Source organism: Meleagris gallopavo, chromosome 11 (assembly GCF_000146605.3).
Source record: "Meleagris gallopavo isolate NT-WF06-2002-E0010 breed Aviagen turkey brand Nicholas breeding stock chromosome 11, Turkey_5.1, whole genome shotgun sequence".
In the NCBI taxonomy this organism is placed as follows: Eukaryota; Metazoa; Chordata; class Aves; order Galliformes; family Phasianidae; genus Meleagris; species Meleagris gallopavo.
Window position 1 is genome coordinate 5,795,312 of NC_015021.2, and position 9,646 is coordinate 5,804,957.

Consider the following 9,646-nt stretch of genomic DNA (forward strand, 5'->3'; position numbering starts at 1 on the left):
CGATGCGGGGGGTGAAGGAGCACTGGGCAGCCGCACCAGGAGCGCGCACACAGCAGCTGCCGCGTTCTCAGAATCATTAAGGTTGGAAAAGACTACTAAGATCATCTAGTCCAATTGGCAATCCATCCCCACCGTGCCCTCAGTGCCACGTCTCTGCGGTTCCTGAGTCTGCGGAGACACCAACTGGCGATTTGGCACAAAATTCAGGACAGAGGAGTGCACTCAGGACTGCCTTCCCAAAGGAGCCAAGCTCACCAGCTGCTCCCTCAGCAGGAGGCCGGGGCCCTGGCACAGCCAGTGACTGCAGCAGCATGAGCCAGGGATGGCATTTTGTGGTGCCTGCCAGTGTTGTGGTGTTGGCCCCACAGCGCCCTTGTGCCTTTGTGCCCACACCCAGAGAGCAGGGCTGCCATACCTCCACAAGTTGGTCATACTGAAAGGCCTGTTTAAAGCCACTTGTCCCAGGAATCCCACTCCCGGTTCATCATTGCCCCTCCATACCACAGCCAGGCTGATAGCTCCAGGCTTTCACACCTGTTCTCACCCCCACTGCAGCACAGCCACTCTGCTCCGCTACACTGCCTTTCCAGCTCACCAAACCTCTCTCTGGCACTACCTTTATAGATCATAGGAAAGCGTGGGTGTAAGTTTGTGTGTTTTTGTTAAGCATCCAGTGAAATAAGCAGAAAGCAATCACATACTGCCTGCACCCCACAAGCAGCAGCACATATCATTTCAACATCCTTGCTCGTGCATGGCTCCATTTCTCCTGCCCTGCTTGCTCTTCAGCAGTCCCTCTGAGCCCAGCCTTTCATCTTCTGTTGTTTCAGACCCAGTTGAGGTTTCCATCTCCCTGCACACAGCCTAACGCAGCCTGGCCACTGTGCTTCCAGACAAAGTCATGTCAATACGACTCGGAAATGAGGAGCCTGACTTGCACTTGTTTCCAGTCATATGAAGAACTCCTCCTCTTCCTCCTCGGGCCTGGTTCCAGGGCTGGCTCTCCATGTTTGCACATGGGACCCCGAAGCCCCATGCCCCGCTCCTTTCCTCCTGTCGGCTACAGAAGATGGCAGCCGTGCACAGTGCGGGGCAGTGCAGGCCGTGCCTAGCACCCATGGCTGCAGAAGACCGTACTGCAGCGAGCAGCGACAGCCCGCAGTTCTGCCCACAGCCAGCCCTGTGTCCACGTTGGTTTCTGCTGCCAGCCGGCACGGCCAGCCCTCCTGCTGCCTGCTGCTTGTGAACACATGGCGGGAGGGCACTGCAGCACTCCAGGAAGAGCCGAGGAGGGCCTGGCGTGGCATGGATGTCACTCTGCCCCTCGAGGCCCAGGCCTGCTGGCCTCCTTGCTCAGTGCTGCGCAGAGTGACGGGGAGAGGAGCTGTGATGGGGCTGCGCGGCGGTCCTTCAACACCGACAGCACTGCGCCGGTTGGGAAGCCCAGCGTTTGTTTCATTCTGCTTGGAGCTGTCCTGCACCTGTTGAGGAAAGGTGGAGAGAACGCCCTTAAAACACGGTGCTAGCTTTACTCAGGCAACAGCACTCGAGTCCACTGCGATGGGAGGCACTTGGAGTGCAGGCCCCACCTGGAGCTCCAGAGCCACTGAAACCACTCAGGACTCCAACCCATCCCTGAACAGGTCCATGGGTGACACTAAACTGGTGGGAGGCACATTGTGAGGCTGTCCTGGAGAGAGGTGTGCAGGCAGAGCAGCACAAAAGTAGGCCAAACAGAATAGGCAGGCTGATTTGTAATAATGTTCTCACCAAGAAAGGAAAATAAATAAAACAGGACATATATTTAAATAATGCAAATATCCAAATAATAATAAAAATATCCAAATAGCAACCCAAGAGGCCAGAGGTGGGAGGAGCTGTTACAAAGCAAAGAGCACATAGCTGAACTTCCATCTGCTCCCGTGTATAATCACAGTGAGCACCACCACCAAGGCACCATCTTTGTCTGATTTGATTTGTGCTCACACGCTCTCAGGGCTGTGCACCACAGCAGAAAGGAGATGACTTTCCCATGGCATTTATTTAGCCCTTTTGCCCAACTGCAATTACAAAACTACTGTGGGTGATGTTGCATCAGCGCTGTACTTGCAAAACGCCTGGTTTGGGATGGTACAGTGCTAAAACTCGGCTTTCAGAAGCATTTATAAGGTCACATCAGAAAGAGAACAGGCTGCTGCTATCATCTGTTTTAGGCAGGAAAGGGAAAAGGTGAATTCAGTGGCTCAGAAAAAGTACTAATACTTTCTACTTCATGCGCTAACAATATGGAAGCATTCTAAGGATCTGTGCTCACATTTATCAATGACATCATAGCACTGGAAGGTGATTGCTGAGTTCATGAATTAAAAACAAAATATGGACAAGCAAAACCTTAATTTCCATTTGGAATCAGTCCTGCTCTTTGCTGGAATAAAAAAAAAAAAAGAAAAAGGCATCTGGTCTGCAAGCACCATGCACACACATACCTGAAGCAGAATTTTATTTCCTTCGTAGTCTTGTGTTTGCCACCTGGTCCTGCTGATAGGAATGCATGGATTGGGCAGGAGAGGCACCAGCTGCCCCATTTCTTGCACCTTGAACTGCAAAAGTGATGACTCCTTGGGCTCAGCAGCCATTCCAATGGGCAGCTGCTTCAGACAGAGCTGGACAGCAAAAGTTTTAGTGGCATATAGCACAAAGACACAGAAATTGCTTTTCCGGATGGTTGCTTCTTTCCGTAGGATCATCTCGTACAGCCCTACTGCATCATCATAGTTATCAAAGCTGCAGTAGAGGGTCACTCGCAGGATTTCGGGGCTGCAGCTCACTCGCCGGATGCCCCACACAGGCATCTGGTCATCCAGGCCATAGAAGTCCTGGGGAGCTGGTGTGTGGGGAGGACTTCGTGCCCAGGTCGGGACACGCTGGTAGTGCCAGGGTGGGCGCTGGAGGAGATCCTGGACCTGGAGAATCCGCTCTTCTCCCAGGTCCTCATGCAGAAAAAGGAAGACAGATATCCCAGGAAAGCTGCAGTTTCTCCTTTGGTACTTCTCATAGTATTTCAGTGGAGCAACTCGGTCGGACACAAAGAAGAGTCGAACATCTGGGCAGATCCACTCCATGAGCCGATCCAGAGCTTGCTGCAGAAACGCCGAGTATCCCGAGTTGGCGAGAAGATGCACGGTCATCAGAGGCTCTGCTCTGTCACCCATCATAAAGCTTCTCTTCAACAAACAAAACCAAAGCAAAAATAGGAGTTTCCTCCTGCGGTGTTTGGAGTGGCAGCAACGCAGGCACTGCACTCTGAGGCAGAGAAAGAATTCGATCACTTAGAAGCTTTACAACAACCCAGTGAGGTGACAGGATTGCACACACGTGCACGAGGCAGGAAAGTGTGCCATGGTGTGATGGGACCAGCCTCAGTTTGCTCACGTCACATCAGAGCTCAGCTGCAGATGCACATCTGACCCAGCAGTATGACCCAGATCTGGTCACCGGTGCACGCAGCCGACGTGTTGAAGCACTGCTGTGCTGCAGGGGCTCTGTCCCACCTGGAGCAGGGTGGTGGAGGGCTGAAGCAGAAGTGCAGTCGCTCTCCCACGGGCACATATCTCTGGGTGTTAGCCGTGCGTGAAAACCTCAGCGTGTGTTCCTGCAGTCAGCTGCTGCACTTCAGCTTGCTGCGATCTCCCCCGAGTCACACCCTTCTGAGGCACATAGATAAGCTATTCTTTAAAAACAAGGAAGGAAAACAGACTAACAAAGGGAAAAAAACCCATGTGAACAGGACAGATAACAATGAGGGCCCATATGAATTGGCCCCAGGCGCTGCAGGAGAATCCCAGGCGCAGGGCTGTGCACCTCGTGGGGCAGCAACTTGCTGTGCAGAAATCCCAGTGTGTGGAAGGGTCTGCTATTCAGAATGCTGAACTACTTGGACTATTTCCCCCTACCCTCCTTTTTTTTTTTTTTTGAAATTAAATACAGCCCTAGCTTTATATGTACCTGAAGAAAATCTCCAGGGTCTAATGGTACAAGGATCTGTGCTTCAGATTTCTTTTATTTAAAGATCGCACTCAGTAATAGAAATACAGTCATGAGACCAAAGTACAGTAAGAACTTAAAAGTTCAGCTTTACTGCCATAGACAAAGCTACCTGCAGCACTTCCAACAAGTAGTAACTGTTGGGACAGAGACAAAAATACCCAACCCTTGGACAATCACAGGAAGAGTGAAGGCTATAAGCGTTCAAAACATTAAAATGCTGTAAGTGAGCACTGAACAACACTGAAATATAGAAAAAGGAAATGATTCATCAACTCTTTGCTACAGGGAAAAATACAAAGAGGCAGGCAGTCGTCTGCCTTCCTGTGGGTGAGAAAAAAGGGGATTCTGCCTGTGCGAGGAAAACCAAATCTCAGAGCTCGTCAGGACTGAGCTGGGAGTGGGCAGCAAGGTGATCACTGTCCATGGCGGGGCAGGCAGGGACACCTGTGTGGCTAGGTTGCACCAGCCCTGCGGGTACCTTGTGGGAAAATGGCGAGGTGACAGGGCAGGTAACTATGGAGAGCAGGAATGATGGGATGGACATCACCAGCTCTACCTCCGTGCTCACCTGGTGGGATCCTAATCTGCTGCAGGGCAAGCTGCTTGCTTCCCCAGGCATTTCCCAGCGCTGGGTCACAGTGGGTGCCCATGCAGTCCCATCAATCACCAGACTTGCACTGCTCTTTCACCCCCATTTCCCTGCTCACATCACATTGGCCTGGCTGTTCTGCAGGGCAGCAGCAGTGCAGGGGGAAAATGGCAGTGCCTGTAATATGAACGCTCATGGGGCATCCACAGAGTGAGGACTGTGAGCTGGAATGAGGGCAGCTCAGGAATGCTGCAGACAGCACTTCCCACCCCAGCTCCCAGCACAGCTGGTGGGAGCCAAACTGGTTTCCAGGTGGCCCACAGAGACCAGAGAAGGGCACTGGCATCTCTCCTTCACAGAGTGGTGTCTGAGCTAGCCCTGAATGTGAGCAGCTCCTGCCTTTCTCTCTGCTTCCCCTTCCCCCAGCTTTCCAGTCTGGCTGCCAAGCGGAAAAGCACATTATTCATTGTGACCTACCCAGCATGCCAAGAAAGATTGCTGTAAGAGATTAGGAAAATAGCAGCTCAGCCTTATGTGAAAAATCAGCCTGCACTCACAGAATGCCCCGGAACACCATCCGCACATGGCAGTGACAGGCAGCACGGTACAGGGTACAGCATGCTGTGGAGAGCTGACCTGGTAAAAGCATGTGAGAGACGTACTGACCACCAGTATAAGCATGAGTAGGCCCAGCATAAATAAATGCCCAGTGCAAACAGCCAACAAGTACTGCATTGTGTGAGACTCGGAGTCTGTGATATGTTTCAAGTCCTATGGTGCAAGGGCACAGCAGAATTATAACTCCTCTCCATAATGAGCTCTTTGATTGCTCCCAGCCCTCTGAGGTGCTGAGCCCTTCACTCCAGCTGACACCCAAGGACTGATGACGCACCACAGGATTTAATAAGTTCATTGTAACTTCCATACTGAAGCAACATGGCAAGGGTTCAGGCATTGCACACTGTAGGTAATTAACTTCCAGGAGGGCGACTGAATTACTTCAGCATCTCAGGAGCAGGCCTCATTAAATCCAGGCACTGTCTTGGGCTCATTAGCTTTTAAGAGAATTTTTTTCTGCCAATTTCAATTTCTTCCTACACTGAGGCCAATGACAGTTATCGACAGCAGCACCAAGACAAAAAGCAGAAGTAGGGCCTTATTTGAGCACAATAAGCTTTGCAGTCTGCCTCCTGCCCCAAGTGCTGTGCCCCCAAATTATTATTTCTGAGGAAAGTAAAACCCCAGCGGCGAGAGGAGGAAAGCAGTCTGACCTACTGCACTCACAAAAGGGGACTTCTCTCCCAAGTAGTCCTTAATTCTCCTTTTTAACGAGCTAGTAAAGAGGATCCAGCAGGGATGTATCAGCAGCTAGACACAGAAAACAGAGTTCATCACACACAGCAAATCAGAATCCTAGTAGAAAACAGGACAAAAACGGAGCCATAACCAGAGCAGGAAGGGGGAGGCCGGCAGGGCCACAGCTCCTCCTGTCAGTGGGACACAGCAACTCGAGGCTCAGCCTTAGGAAACGCTGTGCCAGGAGTGCACACAGCAGACAGGCTTTCAAGGCACACAAGAGATCAAACGAAAAGAAGTTTCCTGAGCTTCCTCCTGGGGCAGATGGGGGAACAGGCAGCCTCAGCAATGCATCGACACATAGGATCTAGCGAGTTACGTAAGGAGCTTACATTCAGCACGGCTGAAGGTGACTCAAGAGAAGCCCTCGCAAGGCCAGCAGCAGACATGAGCAGAGGCCACACCGCACTGGGTGCTGATAAGTGAGCCGCCAGGAGACAGGATTTCTCTTTCTGGACTCATAAAAGCTCACTTGGGCAAAGTCAGACATATCTCCACGTTCACACTCACCCGCTGTGATGCCAGGTGGCCTCTTCAGCAGTTCAGCCTGCGGAATCGGCTCCTCCCAGCAGAGGGATGGCAGGCATCAGAGGCATGCATTTGTAAACACAGGCAAAGGACCCACAGCCACTGCTTTGCTCTGAAGAGCTGACCATACTGAATCAAGTTTTGTATTTGTGACAGCAGAAAGCAAGGGCTACAGCCTTTTTCAACAGATACATTTCCAGCACAGCTGAGACCTCACTATTCTCTCTATCCTTTTTTCTTCCTCTTGAAGTTTTAGTAAAATGCTGTCCCTTAAAAACTTGGCTTCATTTCAAAGTTTGTAAAAATGAAGAAATTTGTTAGATGTAAATAAAATGGCAGGCTACTTAAAGCAAGAGACAGTGCTGTGTCTTTCATAATATAAATACAAAGTGATCACAGCTGAGGCTCCAGCTACCAATCTCACGAGATTCATAAATAACCAAGATTAAAACAAAGGTTAAAAAAGCAAACCAACCAACAAAGGAACAATAATGCTAACGGCCCACTTGGAGACAGCATATCTGTCCTGGATAAGACCACATCTACACTGCACTTTTATACCACAATTCTTACTGCAGCTAACAAAAGAAAAGCTTTAAATGCAGAATCAGTGACTTGAAAATGACAAGCTATATCCACCATTTGGAACAGTGTTCTTAGTTTTTTCGATATATTATTTGTCAGTTCCTTGCTAAAATCTCGTATCTCCCTTGCTCTTCCTTTTCACATCCCAGAAAACAGGAGCTTAAACACGTGTTTCAGACTGATCACACTGATTATTTCGTTTAGTGTCCAAGACAGAATCACTAACAGAAAGCTTCCATACAGAAAAAACAACACCTCACATGCTACTTTGAGCCTAGCTCTGGGCTGGCAAATCCTCCTCCTAACCCTGAATTGTTTCTAAGAACTGGAAGCTAATGCTCAGAGCTCACCTCACCTTTAACCACTGTGATGAGTAAGAGTCAAGGAGCTGCAGAACAAGCTGGGAAGGTTCTGGACAGTCTTGGAGAGGCAACAGACTCCTCACAAGGAGTCCCATTTTCTGCTGCTTTTGACAAGAAACCCTCTGTGCAAGCTCACCACCTAAACCAGACATCTTAACAGGCTACATTACCATATACATACCATCTATCAGGTACCATGCTAGCTGCTTATGACATATGTGAATAAAAAGATTTCAGTCATCCAAAATATTTCGTTCAATGCTTTTGTTGTTACAATGGTACATGAGTATAATCTCAACCCTTTAAAATGAACTTGTGTATGTATGTACCTTCCAATAGATATAAAACTTAAAGTCTACTTTTCATTTTAAAACTTTTGAAAAATGAAACTGCACATTAATAGATTGTTACAGCATTTACTCGTACATTAACTGAAGGAAAGCACACTTACTAATAATTACCCTCATAAATATGATCATGCAAACCTATTAATGAGCTTTTAACTAAGTTACAAGTAAGGTTAAAGGTGAACTAAGAAAGAAAGACCAAAAGTGAAATCAGGTAAGGAGCAGCAGAATTCTACTATGGAATCTAAAAGAAATCTCACTAATCCTAGAATCATGAGATTCACTAATGTACACAAACAATGTAAAGGCACAGGCATCAAACTCACCTTAAGCAGAGTCATAGCGATACCTTGTTCAGATGCGTCTGATCAAAGTTTTCACATTTCCATCTTGAACTCCTTGGTACTGTGATCTGGTTATTCAATGGTAAAGACATTTCTAAAAGGTGACTTCAGTAGAAGTCCCTTCCTGAACATTTAGTGACTCCAAAATTCTATTAAACTTGAAATGGAAATGATATTCTGGTATTTGTTACTGAAATAGCTATCACCATCTGTTATTCCTTTAGCAACTGTAGCGTGCAAAGCTGGCCAAAAAAATAAGATTAAAAAAAAAAATAGACCCATCCACCCCTTAAACATAGCTAGACAGCTGTTCATCTAACATTCAGGCTTGTGACATCTAACTACACACTTGCCAAGAGCAAAGCAATCAGAGGCAGAAAGCTTCAGCTGATGCACAGCAAAATTACAACTGCAGCACAAAGTCCAAATGTCGTGGATAGCAACATTAATATCTCTAAATCACAGGGGAAAGGGCTATGAACTCACTCCTTCCTGAAAAGCACACAGGAAAGTATTAAAATAAAATTGTCACATGAATGCTATTAAGGACTAGGGTATGCAGAAAAGAAAGCTTTCATACCAATGCAGGGAAGAACTAGTTACAATTTTAGGAAGACCTTAAGACACAATCCAAAACTAGACTGGCTAAACTAATATTAGTTTTCTAATGTCACTAGAAAATAGACATAAAGGCATTTTAATAATTGCCCCCAAATTCATTTTAGAGAATCTGATGACCTAGCTGGATTCTTCACGAAAGTAGCAGCTTAAGATCCTCTTTGGCTACCTTCCTTCTACTTAATTCAAAGTAAATCATGAGTTAGGGAGAAGTCTTATTTTTATTTAGTAAACTTCAATAAAGCCTTTATAAAAAAGACAAAAAAGGGCTTAGAATAAATTGTGCTGAAACCATCCCAATTCCAGTCATCCTTCTTAGAAACAACCCACCATTGAACAACAGCCAGGCTTTTCATCTTAACAGGCTGTAGAGAGGGGTGAAACTGGAGGCATATTATCAAAAATACACTTCAGGTGAACTGCTCCATTACACAACAGTGCATTTACTTAATATTACTAATGAAGAAATAGTCTGGCAGTACCGCAGTGCTCTACAACCAGCTTCCTTTTTGCTTCCTCCAGCTCCACATTTTGGGAAGTCCATCCCAGATGTTTCAGTATCTATGGATGAAAACAACGTGAACCAAAACAAAAGCAGCATCAAATTAAAACAAATACTTACAGCAGAAAAACTGTGTAGTATGCAATATGCATTGCAATGTCAGAAAAACAGTTTAATAAAAACTCTGCAGTACAATGCACGCTTCAAACAAATTCTATGAGAATAATAGTGCCACTGAACTGCAATTTTAAATCTGTTTTTGCAGCATGCTGACAAAAAGGATAAAAGCTTTGGTTTAAGAACTGAAAGTTTCATTATAGTAACATTTTTTTTATTGCATGATTAAAATGCATTTTTAAAAGCAAATA

The 9,646-nt window shown here is 46.9% G+C and overlaps 1 protein-coding gene across 1 annotated transcript; it reads right to left on the bottom strand.

Annotated features, from left to right (window-relative positions):
* Window positions 1-6: 6 nt before the first annotated feature.
* FAM124B (family with sequence similarity 124 member B) lies at window positions 7-3,936 on the bottom strand. The gene is made up of 2 exons (XM_003209062.4): window positions 2,487-3,936; window positions 7-1,481 (listed from the first exon to the last, which is right to left on the bottom strand). The coding sequence occupies exons 1-2, from the start codon at window positions 3,213-3,215 to the stop codon at window positions 951-953; spliced, it is 1,260 nt and encodes a 419-aa protein (XP_003209110.2). The 5' UTR covers window positions 3,216-3,936; the 3' UTR covers window positions 7-950.
* Window positions 3,937-9,646: the final 5,710 nt, after the last annotated feature.

Coding starts and splice junctions, on each gene's coding strand:
- FAM124B (XM_003209062.4), bottom strand. CDS start 3,215: ATGATGGGTGACAGAGCAGAGCCTCTGATGACCGTGCATCTTCTCGCC. Junction 1,482..2,486: donor GAAATAAAATTCTGCTTCAG/GTATGTGTGTGC, acceptor TTTCCTCAACAG/GTGCAGGACAGCTCCAAGCA.